The sequence below is a fragment of the Fusarium falciforme genome, chromosome 11 (genome assembly GCF_026873545.1).
Source record: "Fusarium falciforme chromosome 11, complete sequence".
Classification (NCBI taxonomy): domain Eukaryota; kingdom Fungi; phylum Ascomycota; class Sordariomycetes; order Hypocreales; family Nectriaceae; genus Fusarium; species Fusarium falciforme.
Genome location: NC_070554.1, coordinates 269549 through 289715, shown reverse-complemented (window position 1 = coordinate 289715; position 20167 = coordinate 269549). Strand labels below are relative to the sequence as shown.

The 20167-nt window shown below is 50.6% G+C and overlaps 7 protein-coding genes and 1 pseudogene across 8 annotated transcripts, besides 1 other annotated feature; 3 read left to right on the top strand and 5 right to left on the bottom strand.

Moving 5' to 3' along the window:
- Positions 1–31: 31 nt before the first annotated feature.
- NCS54_01302700 (Hypothetical protein) lies at positions 32–1981 on the top strand (the record flags this gene model as incomplete). Its single annotated transcript, XM_053158241.1, has 3 exons — positions 32–438; positions 509–1077; positions 1131–1981. 3 exons carry the CDS (start codon positions 32–34, stop codon positions 1979–1981), a joined length of 1827 nt encoding a protein of 608 aa, XP_053014216.1.
- A 962-nt stretch (positions 1982–2943) lies between these two features.
- NCS54_01302600 lies at positions 2944–4630 on the bottom strand (annotated as a pseudogene). The gene is made up of 4 exons: positions 4411–4630; positions 4294–4353; positions 3949–4243; positions 2944–3844 (listed from the first exon to the last, which is right to left on the bottom strand).
- Positions 2944–4630: a sequence feature.
- Positions 4631–6403: 1773 nt separating this feature from the next.
- On the top strand, positions 6404–7900 carry NCS54_01302500 (Hypothetical protein; the record flags this gene model as incomplete). Its single annotated transcript, XM_053158240.1, has 1 exon — positions 6404–7900. The coding sequence occupies one exon, from the start codon at positions 6404–6406 to the stop codon at positions 7898–7900; it is 1497 nt and encodes a 498-aa protein (XP_053014215.1).
- A 438-nt stretch (positions 7901–8338) lies between these two features.
- Positions 8339–8853, bottom strand: NCS54_01302400 (Putative membrane protein; the record flags this gene model as incomplete). The annotated part of the gene is made up of 2 exons (XM_053158239.1): positions 8339–8730; positions 8781–8853. 2 exons carry the CDS (start codon positions 8851–8853, stop codon positions 8339–8341), a joined length of 465 nt encoding a protein of 154 aa, XP_053014214.1.
- A 379-nt stretch (positions 8854–9232) lies between these two features.
- NCS54_01302300 (Hypothetical protein) lies at positions 9233–10888 on the bottom strand (the record flags this gene model as incomplete). Its single annotated transcript, XM_053158238.1, has 1 exon — positions 9233–10888. One exon carries the CDS (start codon positions 10886–10888, stop codon positions 9233–9235), a length of 1656 nt encoding a protein of 551 aa, XP_053014213.1.
- A 1016-nt stretch (positions 10889–11904) lies between these two features.
- On the bottom strand, positions 11905–13452 carry NCS54_01302200 (Aldedh domain-containing protein; the record flags this gene model as incomplete). The annotated part of the gene is made up of 3 exons (XM_053158237.1): positions 11905–12017; positions 12074–12933; positions 12992–13452. The coding sequence occupies 3 exons, from the start codon at positions 13450–13452 to the stop codon at positions 11905–11907; spliced, it is 1434 nt and encodes a 477-aa protein (XP_053014212.1).
- A 1593-nt stretch (positions 13453–15045) lies between these two features.
- NCS54_01302100 (MFS domain-containing protein) lies at positions 15046–16606 on the bottom strand (the record flags this gene model as incomplete). Its single annotated transcript, XM_053158236.1, has 3 exons — positions 15046–16293; positions 16364–16543; positions 16595–16606. The coding sequence occupies 3 exons, from the start codon at positions 16604–16606 to the stop codon at positions 15046–15048; spliced, it is 1440 nt and encodes a 479-aa protein (XP_053014211.1).
- Positions 16607–17027: 421 nt separating this feature from the next.
- NCS54_01302000 (Hypothetical protein) lies at positions 17028–19027 on the top strand (the record flags this gene model as incomplete). The annotated part of the gene is made up of 6 exons (XM_053158235.1): positions 17028–17185; positions 17238–17505; positions 17562–17702; positions 17750–18064; positions 18123–18232; positions 18310–19027. 6 exons carry the CDS (start codon positions 17028–17030, stop codon positions 19025–19027), a joined length of 1710 nt encoding a protein of 569 aa, XP_053014210.1.
- Between the last annotated feature and the right edge of the window lie 1140 nt (positions 19028–20167).

Here is a 20167-nt window from a genome sequence, read left to right as displayed (position 1 = left end):
TCTCCAGCGCATTGCCCATCTCCAACCAACCATGGCAACCCTGCGGACAGCTGTGGACGCTGACGACTTCAGCCACCGCACCTTTGACTTCCTGATCGTCGGTGGAGGCACCGCTGGCCTGGCTGTCGCCTCGCGTCTCGCAGAGTCTGATGCCTCTTACACGGTTGGTGTCATCGAGGCGGGAGGCGTCGTGGCCCAGGGCGAGGAAGACATTGACGTTCCAGGCCTGTACGGGAGGTCACTGGGCGGCCGCCACGATTGGCACCTCGCAACGCTGCCGCAGCAGGGTCTCAAGGGGCGCACTCTGCCCTGGCCCAGAGGCAGAGTTCTGGGAGGCACTAGCGCTCTCAACTACATGGCCTGGAACCGCGCCAGCAAGGATGATTACGATGCATGGGAGGCCCTGGGAAACGAAGGGTGGGGTTGGGAAGGTCTTCTGTGAGTGCATCCATCTCTTATCAAGGATTCCTTGTTTGCATTGGTTGTTAACCAAATTTGAGCTGAGCAGGCCATTTTTCAAGAAATCAGAGACATTCCACGCTCCAAGTGCCCATGTACAGAAGCTGCAGAATGTCTCCCACGACGCAGACACGTTTGGTTCCTCGGGTCCCATCCAAGTCTCGTATCCCACTGATTACTCCCCCACGCACAGTCTCTGGCATCCGACTCTCAATGCCGTCGGCGTCGAAACTAACTCATCCCATGTTGGTGGTTCTAATGTCGGCGTTTGGACATGCGTCAACGCCGTAGATCCTCGATCAGCCACTCGTTCATTTTCAACTGGCTACTGCTCGGCCGCAAGGAACAATCTGCACATTCTCACCAACGCTACGGTAAATGAGATTGTTCTGCAGGAGTTCGAGGGCCAATATGTGGCCACGGGCGTCCGCTTCTCATGCAAGGGCCAGGAACACACTGTCTTGGTGTCCCGCGAGGTTATCCTGTCTGCTGGAACCATCAAGTCACCGCAGATCCTTGAACTCTCCGGGATCGGCAATCCCAAGGTTCTGGCTCAAGCTAAGGTGCCGGTCAAAGTTGACAGCCCGACGGTGGGAGAGAATCTTCAGGACCACTTGAGTAAGCACCCAAATCTTTCCTCAAACTTGTCTGCTAACGTGAGGGATCGACAGTGTTGGCGGCGATATTTGAAGTCGACCCTCTTCTCGCTAATCGAGACGATCTACTGACAGATGAGAAGCTCGCCGCTGTCGCGTGGGAAAAGTATTCTCAAGACAAGGCCGGTCCACTGACGATCCTACCCTGCTCTCTCTGCTACGTCCCCCTCAACCACTTTGTGCCTGAAGAGACTCTAGCTCAGCTCTCTGCCAAGGCTGATAAGCTGACGGCGTTCGATGCCGACAAGAAGACCATCTTGAAGCAGCGACTCAACGGCGAGTCCAAGCTAGGCCAGATTGAGTACATCTTTGACCTTGGCAACTGGAACCCCTTCTTCCAAGGCCAAGACGGCAAAAGGTACGGCACAATGCTCCAGATCCTCCAATATCCCTTCTCCGTCGGGTCCATCCACATTCCGCCCTCCTCCACCTCGGGAGAGGACCACCCCAGCATCGACCCGCGCTACTACGGTGGCGCAAACGGGGCGCTAGACTTGGACGTGATGAAGGAGGCGGCGCGGTTTCTAGACCGCATCGTCCACACGGAGCCCCTAGCCGGCATCATCCGCGCGCCAGCCTCTCCATCCTTGGCAACGCTTCGAGACGATCAACGCCTCGAGGAGTGGATCTCTGACAATACAATTACCGATTGGCACCCAGTAGGCACTTGTGCCATGGGTGGACGTGCCGGCATCCAGGGCGGCGTCGTCGACGACCGTCTGTGTGTCTACGGCGTCAGGGGATTGAGGGTGGTCGACGCGAGTGTCATGCCGCTACAGATCAGTGCACACATTCAAGCTACTGTGTATGCCATTGCGGAGAAGGGGGCGCACATGATACTAGAAGATGCGAGAAAGTCAAGATAGATTGCGAGTAGATAAGTTTATTTCCACGTTTCCTTCAGAGTTCACGATGAACCGTAAAACATGTCATGGAGACTGTGCGTGCTGATTCCGTTAGTCCGAGCGAGGGTGGCACAACCTTCACCACATGTGGCGGCTGGCATCAACACCGCCTGCGTTAGTGCTTTATCGAGAAACCAATCGCATCTCAGGATCAGAAGCTGTCTTCCCTCGTGGGATTCGCATAACGCGGCTACCGGTCTTAATCCATCAATTATTCCCTTCTTTATGACTCGGATCAGTTCACCAAGGGCGCACTTTATTCAACATTCAGCGCGTCGTTGATGCCACGATTCAAGATTGACGTAACATTATTCAAGTCGAGAGAAGCCAATTCAGAGCCATAGGTCGGCGATATGGCATCGGATCGAATGGAGATTCAGAGGTCCTGGCCTGATTAAATGTCACTTGGTGCAACCGTGTTATGTCACTCACATCACTTTCAACGAAGCCTATCTAGCACAAGATTTGTCGATTTGGCTAGAGACATCTGGCTAAGATGATCAACGGTATGCTAACCCAAGTTACACTGGAGTGAAACAACTTTAAATCATCGCAAGATAAGAGCTGAGCATCTACAGGATGTCTTGGACCCAGTTTGATGTACGCATGACAGCCCAGAGTCCTGATCGAAAGATGAATAGACATGCTTCAGCTCAAACGATGATGTCTCTTCAACAGTTGGTAAGCTCCCATACACTACATGAAACATTTGTCCCAATCTCACGTATAACCAGCATCTCACACCAGCACTAGTCCTCCCTAATCTTCTTCGAGTTTGCAAACGTCTCCTGAACCATCTTGTTCTGATGAATAATCTCATCCCTCGCCCCCTCCCAGGTCTTCCTCTTCCCTGTCTCAAAATACCGAAACATGTGCGCTGTCTCAACGCCGTGGTTCATCAAGTTGTACATCTCTCTATCCTTTCACCAAAACTTCCATCCCGCCCAGCCCCAGCCCAGATTCTCCATGCCTGTTCCGGCTTGTTTGTGCATCCAGGGCTGAAATTCGTACTGTTTCACCATGCTGACGTCCAATCGGGGCTCAATTGACCAATTCTTTGCAACCCAGTCTTGATGTGTGTCTACCCATTGTTCCATCTCCTCGTATGAAGGCAAGTCGCTCACGCCCCGCCAGACGTTTGAGATGGCCATACTCATGACGTCGCTGAATGAGAAGCCGTTGTTCTTCCCAAATGCCGAGTAGCACAGCATTGCGCAGTTATCGGCAAACTTGGGCGGAAAGACGTTCATGTATAACCGGTGAATCGGAGGGCCTCCATAATTATGGGCTTTAGGGGTGCTGGTTTCAATGAATGGTGACAGGGAAAAGTCGGCACGATAGCCTGTTGTGAAGATAACGCTGTCAACATCATCCAACACTGTACCATCATCAAATTCGATCGACTTTCCACCAATAAATCGCTTGATACCATGCAAACTCGTCAAGCTTCCATCTTGTAGGTGAGGAAGACAGTCCTCGATCAGACCAGGCAACCGCAGAGTGATGCTGGGAAATGGCTTTAGACGCCATTCTGGGTCTATCTTGAAGCCAGCAGTCCGCGAGGCGAGCAATGAAGCTGCCCAGTTTGCCATATTTCTGTGAAGAGCTGGCAAGTTGCGGGCAATCCATTGGCTGATGTTGCGGCGTCTCCATGAGATGATGAGATCTGTTGGTCGTCCGTTGCGGTACCGCTTCACGACAATCTGGCCGCTTCGGTGAGAGACGTACACCTTTCGAGCAGTGCTGATGAGTTGAGGGGCAATCTCGCCCGTGGTGGTTGCGAGACCAAGGAGTACCACAGACTTGTCTTGGTAAGCCTCAGGGCTGTTGGCTATTAGCAATGATCCTGTCATCGTATCTGAGCTCACAGCCGTTGATGTCCCAACATAAGGTCCCGGAACCAGTCTCTGAGGTTTGAGTTCACTGACCTTCGATATTGCTGTGAATGCACTATTTCTCCCTCATACGTCTCTTGCCCTGGAAAATGTGGCATTTTCTTCTCTGTCTGATATCCATGGCAAAAGACGATCTTGTCAAAGTCTCGTGTTTCGGTCTCTCCGGTTTCTACTCTCTCAAGCTGAAGGGTCCACTTTGTATCATCCTCATTGCGCTGAACGAGCTTAACGCTGGTGTTGAATACGATGTATCGAGCCAGGTCGAAGTGATCAACATAGTCTTGCATGAACTCCTGGAACTGTCCTCGACTGAGGTGAGGAGGATATTCTATGGAATAGTCAGTTGCATGCCAGCGAGACTTCGAGTAAAGAACGCACTGTCTGGCATCGGAAAGTCGGTGAATCCACAAGTATACTTGCTGATATTCGCACGAGTCTCTTATTTCGCATTTCCGTCAACAGACTTCGCGGCAGATGGTGAGAAATGGCTATCACCTTTCAGAGCCGTTGTCCATCCATGATCTGCATCATAAGCCCAAAGCCCTCCAACTTTGTCTCGTCTCTCAAATAGTGTAACATCGAATCCATCCTCAAGTAGCTGCTTGAGCATGGAGATTCCTGTAGGGCCTGCTATAGTATGAGCGGGCTGATTAATACCTAGTTGAAAATACTTGCCAGCGCCAATGACAGCCACTGTAGTTTTCTCCATTATTTCCTACCACAATCGGGTTTGTGTGCAAATGTACAAATGCAAGCTTGGGTATGGTTAAAGAGATTTATCGTGGATGTTCAGGCCAGCGCGATACCACTCTCTTATTATGTTCTCAGCAGAAGATCAGCTCTCGGACTCAGCAAAGCCCCTCGAGAAGCTTACGTAGGATGTCTCAAGAGCGCGCGCGCCCGTCCCCTCATTGAGCAGCTCGGAATCCCCAGTTTTGGATTGGCTAGTTCTTCCAGGACGACGTGGTAGGCGTCATCCGCGATGCTTCACAAGCCAATCAAAAAAACAGGTTTGACAACGGATAAGCCGGACACGGATAATCATCCGAACTAAAATCTCACCTCAGAGATAGATTGTTGAAACAGCTTTCGCAAGGGATATTGGCGAGCCGACGAGTTGTGGTGAAGGAACATGTCGTGTGAGTTGCGAAATTGCAACATGTGCAATTTCTTTCGTATAGCTGACACGTTTACACCGATTGAAGGAATTGGCGATGAGCAACTGCTCGCTTGGAAAATTCGAAGCTCATTCACTGTGTCTACAAGTAGAAAAACACCTAGTAGCCCGAGGCCACGTTCTCCGAGCTGGCAACATATAACCGTAATGAATTTCCATTCCAGTCTAGGGTAGTCATGACGTCATTGTCACTTTGAAAAGTCATCGCCAGATCACGTGGAGAGAGGATGTGGGTAGTTCACGTGCTCGACTCCCTCCACCAGAACTTGGCTCCACAGTAAACGCGAGACGCACGCGTGACGCGAAGCCAACAAAGCTACAAATGACACGCGCACCATCTCCAGTCTGCCTGCATCTTGGTCAAGACTAGGTGCTTTAGAACAATCCCTTGCCTCACTTCTTGATAACATGAACTAGAAATTAGCAAATTGGTGGTTGCGCTGAAAGACGCCCGTGCCGCGAGAGATCCAATGACCACGTCATTCTGGACGAACCTGTCCGATCACTTTCCAACAGCATCTTGGCAAAGCATTGCACCGGGCTGAGAATCAAGGCTGGAAGTTGGCTGACGGCGAAAGCGTGAATGATCAGTGAGTGGGATCATGTGAATAGAATGAGTCGATATCAAGGCACGACGAGAGAACGTTGAGCCGTGTCTTTGCTCTTGTATCTGACTCTCCAACTCTACGAGAAGACACGTGCCCTGATTGATAAGGCAGAAATTACATTTCTTCTTTGTTCACCATGCAGCAGGTCACGCGCAAGTACTCGGGTCTTTTGCCTTGTTGGAGAGATTGATCGCGGTGCATGAATGCTGCAGTTGTGCCGCCACATTACGTGACAGTAGAAAGTATCTTCACAACTGCGAGGTTGCAAAATATCTGACGCCCTTAGAGATCTTTGCCCGTTCTTGGTGTCCAAGAGCCGATACAGGACTGTATTCCAAGGTGTTTCATTTTATCGTCATCTTTTTGAGGGATTGATGGTATTGGCTTATATCATAGAGCGACATGATTGTGATAGGGCACAGAGCTTGTATTTACGGGCATTCAGAGACGGCCCGATGCTATGCACAGCGATAACCTTAACCCAGACAGCCCTTTCGAGGTACGTCACAAGAAGAGCTCATGTGCCTTCGTCAAATGTACGAAATCAAAGATAAAAACCTCTGCCTAGTGCCCATGATTTGCTCTTGATGTCTTTTCTGTCATTCCCTTTTCCGCTTACAGACAAGCTCACCTATCAACCCGTTCCACACAACCCTGGCACACCTCAAACAAATGAATTGCGTTCATATTTAGGTACTTCAGGATGGGCTGCGTCCAAAGCAAAGAGGCCGGCCACCATCTGGTTGGAAACCGGCCAGTGATGTTGACCGGCCCTCTTCCCCAGGCAAACGCAATCTTGCATCGGCATTCCCCTCAACAAACTGTCCAAGACACTCAGGGCTACCAGCAACCTGCCAAGAATCAACCCAACTTTAAGCTTACACAAGTGGTCGAGGATGCAGAGCTGCCTGATTATCACCCTGAGGCATCGGCCGACTACATCCTGCGAACCATTCTGGACGCTGAGAACTTCTCCAAGCATGGAATCAAGGGTGCCTTCAACGTCTTGGGCGACCGTCATTTTAATATCTTCATTGACTCTAGCCACTCGCTGTCTTCCGAGACTCGATGTGCAATCTTGTTGGTGGCCACTGTCTTGTTGATCGTGGCGCAGGCCAAGGACTGTGACATGACGTTTTACTTCACGAGCTACCCGAACAGGAAGAGCAAGAATCTTTCCGAGATCGACCGCCGACATCTTAAGGACCTAATGAACTTGTGGAAGACCCAGAGCTGGCAGGAGGCTCTCGGGATGGTGCGATGCACGCAGTCTTTCCAGGACAAGCTGGGGATCCAGGACTGGATTCATAAGCGCAGAAACATTAGCGATGATCAGAGTGATGTCAAAAAACACGCTAAGCTTCTCAACTACTGCCGGGAGAAGATGCTTGCCTTTGGGCACGGCTGGCACCAGCGAGAGCTCACCGTGGACAGCCTTGAGAAGCTGTACGGATCAGCCATGGTCAATGCCAGCCAGCAGCTAAACTCCTTAAACTCTACAGCCTTCACCTACAAGAGGGTAATGAGGCAGTACACTCGTCTCCAGGAACTGTACCAGAAGGATCCATCACAAGCTTTCCCCGTCTCAAACATCTTCCTCCTGGGGACGGCCATTCAACCGACTGAACTGGCTGCCATCCAGGAAGCCCAGAATATTGGAGGAAATGCCTGCAATAGCTCTGGAAGGCCTGCAACGCTCAACATTGAGGGGCGGGGCACCCTCTTTCAAATATCTTCTGTCGTCATGATCGACCGTATGACTGAAAAGTCTATCAAGCTTTACAAGAAGGTGGACAGCTATGGGAAAGGCGAAGATGACATCAACGATCTGAACACGCTTAAGGAGAGGAAGGTCCTGACAAATTTCCTGAGCCCTGGCGCTTTCTTCAAGATTCTCAACTCTCATGAGGCGGCAGTGGACAACGACGTCCAAATGCCGACGGGCGACGCCATGTATGGAAGGCAGCTGCTCAACGCCACCGGCCATACTATCACTCTGCCAAGTGTCAAGCAGGTCAAGAGAATCTTTGGAATTGAGGGCCTGTTGGCACTACCTCGCGCTATGGACGACAGTGACGATGAGGATGATAAGCCAGCGCCCCCTCGGACGGGTCGTGCCAGGTTCGAAGTCTCAACTGATGTAGCACAGCGTAGTTCTGACAAGTACGTTACGCCTCCCTATCAAGCATGGCCTGACTAGTTACTTGCGCAGACAGTTCTTGTACTTGTGACTGAGAGCTTTGAAGGAGAAAAATGGGAAGGGAAGAGGGACAGTTTTTTTCAGAAGGAGAGGGTGAAATGTTGACATGTGGATGAGTGGATTTCAACTCGTAGTAACTTCTTAATTGAAATCGCTGGTAAACGCACTGCCATGAACACCCAAAACCGTCTATCGGACGTTCTGATTCGCTCTACTCCCCTCCTTGAAGTTTCCCACGCGCACGGAACTCATCCGTTCTCGACTATTCACCAGTCCCTTCTTGCTGGTCGCCTGCCTCGAAAAAGCCTCTCGAATTTAATCTTGCTTGAGCTGAGATGAAGTCCGAAGCCGAGCCAGAAGGCGACAATGCATGTCCAAGGCCATTGTAAGAGCTATGAATAGGATTAAAATATGTCAAACGAGGAGAATTTAGGAGTACTAACGCAGCACGGCATATGGTAGGTATGCCGCATACAATAGAGTCTGCTTGGCCTCATGACTGATGACCTCAGGACCTAGGTGATACATGTTGTGACACACAATGGCTGTGCAGAGACCGGTGACTATACCGTAGACACTGGCTGCAAGCTCACCAGGACCAGAGAGACGCTGTTTCGACAGCAGTGCTCGAGTGAGATACAAAGCAATGGGGAACTGCACCAGCAGCTCGACATAGACAAGGAAATCGAAGAAGTGTCCAGGAGTCTCAATATGGTAGTACGGGTCAGACATGGTGGTAATGTACCACTGGCGATAGGCAACGAGAAAGTGAAGAGGTGAGCCTGGGGGTTGGCAGAGAGACTGGGGGTAGAATGGGACAAAATCAACGCCTGGACATTGTTGTCAGTTTCACGAACTTGTTGAGGCGTTGGGCACTCACCAAGCATCGCACTCAAGTGCAAGAGCACGACGAGCAAGTAGACATAGTCTCTAGCTGGCTTAGGAGACGCCATGATGAAGAAGTCACTATGATGATTGCAGTTTCAGGGATTGAAGAGCGTGAAAGCAAGAGGAAGAAGTGAGGAAGAGGAGTCAACAGGGGCTACTGTGTTTAGCCTTAGACTCACATTGCTAGGAGTTAGTGCGCTATCACAAGCACAGGCAAATTGGTGCACGGGCTGGTAAAGGGTTATTGAGCTTCGCGTTCAGGCTGTTAGTGCTGACTGGATGGCGGTAATTGCATGGAAACGTGTCTTGATTGGCCCAAATGGTGTCCGGATCGATGACCAGTCTCACAAATGGCAAGGAAAGAGGAGAGAAAGGTGATGAAAAGAAGAATGTACATGTTCTATAAAATATTGATCGAAAAAATTGTCTATGAGCTATGTCTAACTAAAAACTCGTATCCAATGTTTGGGTCTCAGGCTGAACCGGCGGATCTCCGGCTTCAGCGACACCAGTCTCAGTAGGAATAGGGGCATCCTCGCACTCAATGCACTTGATGCAGTCCATCTCAGTCCAGGTAAGACCTCGACTCATTGGGGCGAAAGACCAATCCAGCTTAGATGCGTATAGAGCGCAATACCTGTTGGGGTTCTCGTCGTCGTATCCGAAAGAGAGACAGCCTGGCTTGTCGGCACAGGCGGAAGCGCAGGTTTGCCACTCTTGGACGGGAGTCTTCATGTCCTGGTACTGGACATCTACGGCTCCAGAGACGAAGCCGACTTGGAAGCAGGTTGGTGTTCCGGGGACTTCGTCGGGGACGTAGCAACCTCCGGGAGCGGACACGCCTGAGGGGCAGATGAGCTGGGTAGATGTGGGAGTGGTAGAGGTTGGGATCAGGGTCTCGGATGTGGTCTCCTCCGCCTCGGTGCTGGTCTCTAAAGCAGTGGTGGAGAAGGTAGTCTCTTGCGTAGTTGTGGTCTCTTTAGCTCCGGTCTCGGTTGTGGAAGCAGTCTCCTCGGCACTGGTCTCGGTTGATGTGGCGGCAACTGAAGTGGTCTCTTCAATGGTCGTCTCCGATGCCGTGCTGGCAACGGAAGTACTCTCTTTAGAGTCTGTCTCGGTTGCAGTTTCGGTAGCAGAAGTGCCCTGTTCCTCAGAAGTGGATTCAGAGGCCGGGACAGTCTCTGAGGTGTTTCCCTCCTCAGTAGTGGTCTCAGTGCTCGACTCAGTAGTCGCTTCGGTAGCCGAGTCGGAGCTGGCGGCATCGGTTGAAGCCACACTAGTAGCATCAGTGGCAGCCTCAGTGGTAGCTTCAGACGTGGCTTCAGACGTAGTCTCAGTAGTGGCTTCAGTGTTGGTCTCGGTGGCGGCCTCAGTGCTGGTGGCAGAAGGAAGCTGGCTGGTTTCGGTACCAGCAGCATCAAACACAAGATCGGCGTCGCCAATAGTCTCAGGAGTCACCAGGTTCGAGACAAAGATGGAGTCGATGTAGACCTGAGCAGAGCCACCACCGACACAGGTCAGGGCGAAGCTCATCTGTCCCTGGGTGACCTGAATGTTGGTCGAAACAGTGGAAGAAGCCCACGAAGAAGGTGTGTTGGAGCTAGGGAAGTAAGGGGTCGAGGTGAAGACGTTGGACCCAAAGGAAGCCTCAATTCTGCAGGCGCCAGACTGAGCACTGGACTGAACAGCGTAAAAGAACTGGACAGTGTAGGCTGATCCAGCCTGGAGGTTGGTGAGCTGTTGAGAGATAACCGCATACTGTCCCACATCTCGCTTCCCTGGGCCAGGCTGGGTACTGGCAGCCTCAAGGCTAGCACAGTTCTGCTCCGTGCTTCCGCCGCCAGTGTAACCTCCACCCTCGACGTAGCTGCCCTGGCCTTCAACAACAAAGTTGGAGATGCCGCTGGGCGAGTTGGACCTCCTTCGGAAGTCTCCACCCTCGATCTCGTTGACGATAGGTCCTGATCCATGGCCCGAGGTGGAGGTGGCAGACGCGCTTGAAGTGGTAGCGCTCAGAGTCGAGGAAGAGCCAGGTCTGCAGGGGCCGGCCGAAACGGAACCGGCCAGGGCCAAGGCCGCGAACGTGCCGACGAAACGCATCTTGTCGAAGTTTTAAAACGATTGTAAAGGTTGGATGACAAGATGGGAGGTTCCAAGTTGAATTTGTGGACGTTGCGGTTTGGCGGGCAACAGCCTGGTGATAAACCCTTTGTGAGGTTTGTCTAGACTCAACGGGCCTTCGGTGATCCCCTAACATAGTGGACCCAAGAATCCGAATACAGGTCGTGGGTTTTGGTAGTGCGTCCTGACTGAGGCATTCAGCTTGTCGCTATTGCAAGGCGGACTCTTCTGCGAAGCCATAATAATCAACCCCGTTGACTATCGAGCGCCTTTGGCGCCACACCAAGCAAACGGCCGGCTGTCGGCTTCAGCTGCAGGCAATGGTGCTGGACTAGTTCTCTTCATATAGCGAGGCTTTTCCTGAGCGAGAGGAGCCCCTTATGTCTAAACGACGGCCTCGCATTCTGACCGCTCTATTAGGAAGCGCTTTATCCCAAACGTACGATTCTCCGGTGGTTTGATTGACACTTCTAGAACTATTGTCTACCTATGCCAGCCATCAGCGCTATGGGGCATTCTGTCAACACTTCATCTCGTAGATAGCATCTCAGTTCTTGCATCGCGACCTCTGCCAGAGCCTGTCTATGTGTTCACCTTCGGCTCGGCTTACAAAGCCGTTTCAGTCCATTCAATCGAGGAGAATGCTGCGTTTTTTAACGATTATGGTGTTGATCGAACTGTTGGCAGATGTTGGCAGTCAAGCCACGAGGTCCAGACTCTGGCAGTCCACAATGGGCGCCAATAGTGCGGCACGCTATTCACAGGCTATCAACAAAAATTGGAAGCAGAATCCACAGTAATTTCGGACATGTTACTGTGGATTGCTTACTGTTTCTTGTGGTTGGTCAAATTTTCTTCGCGCCAGACTCAGAAGTTGCTTGTTTCACGTGGCAGACATTTGACAGGGCTGGCTGAGTCGACGTTGTCACATTGAGGCTCTTTCTTTAACTAACCAATGCGACCAGTGTAGGCCTTTCCCTCTTTTGTATGGAACTCTAATCTCCAAAAGTGATAGCTTTGTAGTGAGTAAACTCTTTGATTCCATATTTCCCACCAGCACAACCCCATCCACTGCCCTTGGTACAAGTTGCGGGCCCCTTGATACTCGCTGCAGGAAGCATGACATCAGTAAATCAAGCATCAATAGGAATAGGAAGAACTTACGCTTGATGGCCAAGGTCATGTCGTTGATCTGGACCATTCCGAACTCCAGCTCTTTGGCCAAGGCAATGGCTCGTCCTCGGTTACTCGTAAAAATCGCCGCCGACATGCCTCCCTCTCGCGAGTTTGCTTCGGCAATGGCTTCTTTATCGTTCTCGACTTCAACAACAAAGGCGGTAGGTGCGAAGCCTTCCTGGCTTGACAAGATTGACCCCCGTGGCACACCTGCCAAGATGGAAGATGCCATTGATGCCGGACCATGCCGCTGAGAGCTGCCGGCGACAACTCTAGCCCCCCGTGACAGTGCATCTTGGACTGCCACATACGCTTTATCGGCAAAGGTATTGGAAACTGCAAAACCAGCCGAGGGCAGCGCATCGAAGGCCTCGGCGAGGAGGGAATAGAACTTGTCCTTGACCGATGAAACAACAATTACGCGTTCCGTCGAGAAACATACCTGGCCATGAAGCAGCGTCGCCCCTTGAGCACAAGCTTGGGCTGCCTTAGACAAGTCGGCGTCTTCAAGGACGATAAGAGGGCTCTGGTCCCCGAGCTCCATGATCGTAGGCTTCAGGTATTTTGCTGCCATGGTCCCAATAGATCTACCTACTACTGGACTTCCGATGAACTCAATCTTGCGCAGGTGGGGATGCGAGATGATGGTCTCAGTGATTTCCGCTGCTGTTCCACGTGACGACACAATGAGATTGACAGAGCCTTTCGGAAATCCTGCTTCGAGAAAGGTTTCTGCGACAAACTGATGCGTCCAGGGGCACATCTCTGAGGCCTTGAGAATCACAGTGCAGCCAGCAGCCAGAGCGGTCGCCACGGCGCGGACAGCAAGCAAAAGCGCGCCATTCCACCTGCGGAATAAAACATCAGCAAGAATATAGAAATAAAGTTGCCTTGAGATTGACATACGGAATGATGGACAGAACCGGTCCAATCGGTTCTCTCACCACAATGCTCCGTTCATCGTGAGCCGGGTCCAAGAGATTCTCCAAGGCAGCGGCCAACTCTTGACAAATAACAGACATGCTACCAGCATTTATCTTTGCCCAGTCCTCGTTGCAACTGGTTTCGGTCATCTGGCGGTGCATTGCATCGCTGATTCCGTTGTCAAAGAGCTCTGCAGCCTTGGTTAGCAAGCGGCGTCTGTCATCGATTGGAGTCTTCCGGTAAGTTTGAAAGGCTTTCCACGAAGACTCGACGGCCAAGACAGCGGTGCTGGCATCGACAGACTGGCTGAAATGAACAGTCTCCTGTTTCTGGGAAGAGAAGATGGGAATGTATGGTCGGTGAGACTTGGCGAGGGGCTGGCCATCGATGATGCAAGCCACAAAAGGCCGACCGTCGGTGTCTTTGGGAAGTACAGAAGGCATTTGAGCGAGGATACCGATAATAGGAGTAGGCGAGAGGAGAAAGGAAAAAAGTGTGGCGGTATCAACTGCAAGTTCTTGTTCGTCTATGAATCCAGCACAATGCTTCCACGGCCTCACTAGATATACGTACTTGGTATAAGAAAACAGCACCACCAGTACACGAGGGATGAGTCTCGGAAATATTGACACATAGCCCTGTATCGGATTTACAACTTGGCAAAAAACGCTGCATAAGGCCAGATCGGATTTACAACAAGACGGAGGACAATAAACCCGATCGGGAAGGAGATTGGCGGAAGCGAGCCCGGATGGTAAGAGAATAGAGTTTCGGGACTCGGTTAATGAACGGGTGGTCCACACCGATGGTTCCCCGGCTTTTCCAGTCCATATAATGGCCATGAGGGTCAAACACAAGTTTATTGTAAATTGGCTCAACGAGATATTGGCAAATGCGGCCTCTTACATGAGTAGAATAACCAGCATAACTGCGTGTTCCGTATACAATCTGGCCCAATATGTAGAATTTTTGTATTAGCCTCAGAGGTTGGAAGCTCAAAGAAAGGTAATAAAAGCTATATATTCAATGTCCGGATAGCCAATGGGATTTGTGGGGGATATTGTCCAAGACATGCATTTTCTCCAACTGCAAGTAGATTCTAAGACGATGCGTGCTCTGACTTGCCCATGCCTTCCGTCCGCATGCAAACACCGCTCCCTGGCAAGTTGGCGTCCCTGTGAATGAGTGCACGTGGTAAGAGAATGTGATGACAGTACTAGTCGCATTTGCATTATTCCACGTATTTCAATATTTGACAACACATCTGGACCCAGTAGTTGAGTGGAGATGCCCTCATGACGAACTTTGAAACCGGAGGATCCAGCCTAGTCTCTGTATGAAAGGACTTTGACGAAGCGTCGTGCAAGACGGGACTAGTGCCACAAGAAGTGACAGTCATTATCGAGCGAGTCGTCCAAGTACTAGCACTCAATGTGCGTCGCTCCCTTCTCACACTTGCTCATCAAGGTCCGCTTGATGCAGCGTCCGGGCCATGCATTCGTAACCTCGGCAAAACTCTAGCTCACTCCACAGCTCCAGCGTCTCCATTCTCATCCAGCCCTAGTATGTGGGCTCGTCATCCTCTCGCAGAGGAATCTCTTCCAGCGGCTCCTCTTCGGCGTCGACCGCCTTGATGAACAAAATCCCCTATCCAACTTGATTGAGTACGCGGCACAAGACCCGTCGATCCAGGTCGCTCAGCAAGGAGGCACCAGACCGGGCGTCCAAGCGGAAAAGCGGTTTGAGCTTCTCGGCTGCCTCATTTTCGCCCTATGTCATAAGCATCTAAGGTTAAATAAAAGTAGTGATAACTTAGGATTACAAGTACCTAAGAAAAGGAATGAGATGAGTTAATATTTGCATTACACGGGAGACTATTTCAAGAGAAATCGCAGCGCATGGTTCTATTAGACATATTTCGTAATATATTAGGGAATAGTCTGCATGTAGTAGTAATAAATACCCTATTTAGAAGGAAACTTGCTAAGATTTCTAGTTATCTGCTAACTAAATGATGCGGATGACCAGCTATACTATCAAGCAAGAGAGCTGGTGTATGATCTCTTAAAGAGAGTCTTGCCATGCAACCAAACCGGAAAAACCATCAGATATCCAAGCCAGAGGAGCGCTGCCATTGTAGCAAACTGCTTGACGGGACCGACTCCATTCATCCAAGGAAGTGAAGCATACGATACTCCAAAAGCAACCGTGTTCTTCATGAAATTGACAAGCACTCCGATGTCTCCAGCACGTGATGGGATGGTATTAACAGCGTAAGCAAGCAGGACGTTTGCTGAGGCTGTCAATCCAAAGGCCAGCATACCCCATCCTACACACACTTGGATCCAGGTGTCTGGGTGTTTGAGACCGTAGCCAATAACCAAGCAGCCTGAAGGACTGATGAGCATGCCGAGAAGAGCAACCGGAAGTCGGCTTGCAGGGCTAGGGCCCTTGCCGTCCTTCGCAGATCGTATAAACAAAAGGTCTGAAAGGTAGCCGCCAAATGGAAGCCCAATAAGGAGACCCAACAGAGGTGCAACATTGAGGAGGCCAATTGACTGTGAGCCCCATAGCAACGGTGGCTGGGCATATGTCATACCCAACAGGATCGAGATAATCACTGTCCAGCCGATGGTAAGTCCAAAGACATAGACAGTAACCAGAACTCGAGGCACGATCAGCATCTGCAGCGGTTCGAAGAAAGACGGAAGTGCTCGGCTCCATTCCAGCGGCATGGGTTTCTTTGTAAAGGATAGCGATATCCACTCGGCTCGAGATGAGACAGAAGGCTCGGGCGTGGTCGCTGTGGTTGGGGCGTTCTCAACGATAGAGCTTGTCGCCTTCGGATTAGACGTTCCAGAGTCCGATCCAGTGTCGTTTATCAGCTCTGGCTTGTGGGTAGTCTCGGGAAGCATGAGAATAGACGCCAGTAGGTTGAGACTGGTAGCAATCGAAAGGATCCTCAGATACCATCTCCAGCTTCCTTGGTGTTGGGCGACGATACCGGCGAAAATAGGTCCCAGCGCAGACCCAGCTGCTAGGAAACCTACATAGACTGCCATGGCTCGAGCTAGCTGATGATCTCTGAAAGTTTCGTGCACGATGGTTGGGCCAAGAGCTTCAACCAAACCCCCTGCGAGACCGCCAAGGATACGAGAAACTTTCAGAGATTCATAGTCGGAAGCCTCGCCGGACCAGATATTGAGGGCGATGAAGAGGATCAATGACGCGAGGATCGTGTATCGTTTTCCGAAAAGAGCTATTAAGGGGAGGGCGAACAGGTTCTAAACAAACGCGTCAGCCACTGGACAACTCAACAAGGAGCTGGCATGCGTGGACGGGGGCCAAACACACCGATATTCCCAACATCAAGAGGGAAAAAGTAGTTAGATCCGAAGCCTGCGACTGGGAGCAGTTGAACTCTCTCATGATCAACCCGAAAATGGGTGACAGGCCAGCAGACCAAGCATTGCCGAGAAGGTTGTAGAAGCTAACGTTGAAAAGGATAACAAGGCGCCACCAAAGGGGCCATTTCTATGGGTCGTGAGCGCGAATGACGAGACTCGGGAAGGAGCTGCAACGTACGTATGGGGACATGGTGATGATTCAATGGTGTTGTGATGAGAAAACGAGATCCTGCGGTATGGTAGAGGTGTACTTTCGATGGCTATTTCAGGGGCTCTTCGTTATTGCATATCACGGTGCTTTGTACGCTTTATTCGGCTCGGGCGACCTCCGCCTTTGCCCCGAAGCTCGCTCAACTACCCCAGACTCCCTGATTTACCCCGGATTCCCTAATTTCCCCCGGCATGGGCTACCCCGACTTTCCTGCATTACCCCGCAAACACGATCAAGATGATCTGGCTAGCAGGATCTCCAATTGCTTCTTTCCGGGCCAACCGAAAAGAAGGTATTACTTATTACTTAAAGGATCAAAGCCACTCGGAATATAACAAAACTAAGCAGCAAATCAGCATAGTCACTTTGGCAATTGGCTCTCTTGTCCACAACATTAAAAATGGCCGCCGCTGAGATTGGTTACAACAAGTACTTTGTACCTGAGAAAGATCTCAAGTATGTTCCTCCATACCTCGGAAACACCCCCGAGACTACGGAAGAAGTCAAATGTCCAATTATCGGTGACTGGCCTAAATGGCTGGATGGCACACTGATCAGGTAAGTATTGCTAATAACAATGTTGACACATATACTGACATTGTCCTCACAGAATGGGAAGTGGTCGTTTCACAGTCCCTCTCTCAGAGGACGGTTCCAAGCCCAATGCTGTCCTTCAGCACTTTTTCGACGGACTCGCAATCTTGCACAAGTTTAGGATGAGCAATGGCCAAGTCTATTATAGCAGCCGTCACACTGCTGAAGGTGTTGTGCAAAAGGCAGCTCGGGATGGTTTCCTGACCACCACAATGTTTGGCCTCAACGCCAACACACCCTTGATCGACGCCCAAGATCCGTGCTCTGCACTACTGGGCGCGCAGGTGAGTACACCTGGAGCTTACTCAGGATTTGGAATAACTGTTACTGACCTTTATAGCAATCCTTGTATCTCCCCCAAGGACACCTCCTCCCGGACGAGGTCAACATCAATGTTGTTCCGAGGAGGGGAATGCATATTCCAGATCGCCAGAACCCTCATGACAGAGGAACACCGGCTCAGACCCCTGAGAAGCAGGAAGTACGTATATTTCCAAAACAAAAGTTGCGCATATTAACCATGGATAGATCCTTGTTCATACCGATTTCAATATGCTGCAAGTGTGCAATGCCAAGACATTGGAGCCGAAGAGAATGCTCACCTACGCCCAAATTGACACTGAGCTTGCTGGCTACGGTGTTTGTGCCCACCCTTGCAAGGACCGCAAGAGAGGCATGACATTCAACTATATCATTGACCCAGTTACGAATGTTTTGTCGATCTTCGCCCTCGACTATCGATCCAATCCGGCTTCTTTGCTGTGGAAGACGCCTCTTCCTTGTGAACCTTGCTACATCCATTCACTGGCTATGACTGACAAGTTTGTCGTCTTTATTCGCAACGTAAGTATTCCCGCTACTAACATCAGCTATGCCGCTCCTAATACTAATGTTACTACAGCCCATTCATATGGATGTCAGTGATGTCAAGAAGCCGGTGATGGAGATGCTTGAGTACGAGCCCGACTCGCCCACACAAATATTCGTCCTCGAAAAGATGACAGGTAAACAGTACGTGGCTTGCTTTCCAAGCGATTGTCCTCATGGTTGCACTCCAAAGTGGGCTATAGGCTAACAAGAAGGCTTAGTGTTGCCACCTATCATTCCGCGGACGGTTTCATGTTCTTTCACTCTGTCAATGCGTATGACTTTGTGGATGAGAAATCCGGCGAAACAAACATTCATGTCGATGTTTGCAGCTACCCGGGAAACTACATCCCTTTCCGCGAATACAGCTTGAGCAACGTTGTCGACCCTGCACGCCCTTATCAAGATGGCACTCTTGTCAGGTACGAGCTGGAAGCCGTCAACTTGGCGGACATTGAGAAGCCTGGCCGTGTCACTGTGGCCGCTGCCATTCCTGGTGTCGCATCCGAGTTGCCACGGATCTCAAAGAGAGTCTCCATGCAGCCAGGATATCGCTACGTCTACTCCACAGCTGGGAATGGTGGCGCGGCTCCAGGAACCTCCGTCCCCATAGGCCGACTTGGAAACGGCTTGAAGGTTGTCCAGGGTGCCTTCTTTGGTAGCCTGGCCAAGTTTGACTGGCAGACTGGAACTTACAAGCGCTGGCAACCTCCTAACGGTGACAGTTGTCCATCTGAACCCATATTCATCGAGAGACCTGGCGCTACCGAGGAAGATGACGGCGTTGTCTTGACTATCGTGATCAACAAAGAAGGAACACACAGTATTCTAGTTGTTCTGGATGGACACTCGTTTACTGAGATTGCTAGGGCTGATATGCCCCAGGTGTATAGCCTGGGTCCTCACGGGACCTTCATTGAGGGTGCCTTTGGCGAGTGAGAGATTCATGTAGCGTGGATATCGGGGCCGAGCAATCGATCAGAGGTCACAGTAGCGCATGGGTTAAAATCTGTACCACAACGGGCTTTGGGTGATATTTTATTTCTTTGGGAAAATGAAATTCTAAACCTCCAGAAAATGAACATAACGATCTATACAGTACAAAAGAAATTGCTCGACTTCAGAAACAAGACTTATATGAGAAACGTGCGAATTCAGACGACTTACTCCAAGGGGAAACAAAGTGCGGGCTACCCTCGTGGCCTTTGATGGGAGTCAATTTCCGGGAAGGGTTGGAGTTAAATAGCCAACCACTCATGATATACCACACCCTCCTTCCATGTCTGTCAATGTGGAGGGTGGTGATGTGTTTTCCGGTTGGACCTTGGAACGCGACTGTGATGTGCTCCCGGGCATTTGGGTTGGTCCCTCCCTTGTGCCAACTTTTCTTTCCACTGTTAACTTGTTAGAATTAGGCTTGACGGGAAGGAATCTGATATGTACTTACTATTTGGCCGGGGTGCAGAGAACCGTTGCAGAACCGAAGTTTCTCGTATCCTGTTGGGTATACGTGACGATGGCTTGTTCCGCTTCAGATGTTCTGGCTCCTTCGTTCGTGAAGGCGATGTAGTCGGTGCTATTGATGCCCATGATTTTATGTATTCTTCGTGTTATAAAACAACTGTATTGTGACAGTAATCTGGTTGAACATCTCCTTTGACGGGATGCCTCTGACATCTCTTATAATCATCGTACTGCACCCATTGGAGGGATGAATACTTCTTTCATCTTCAAAGCATTTTTGTCCAAAGACCGTCCGACGTCTTGGGGTGGCTCCAAATCATTGGAATTAACACAAACATGAACTGTGTTCTTTGTTATCATGGCGAATAGATTCTTCTGGAGACGTCAATCGGTAGGCTCAAAACGCTTGCATCAGTGTCTATTTTCGGGGCATGTGGCTTCACGACAAAGCGACAACTGAAAGTGAAAGCAACCAGGGCGTGGATTCTAATGACCTGGTCATGAAAATTGCAATCCTAAAGTTTTGGTCTACGTGAGCGCTCAGGAATAAAGAGAATTGCATGATGTTGGGATGCTTCTGTTGCAGTTGTTGGTTTCTTTGTTGGATTTTTACTT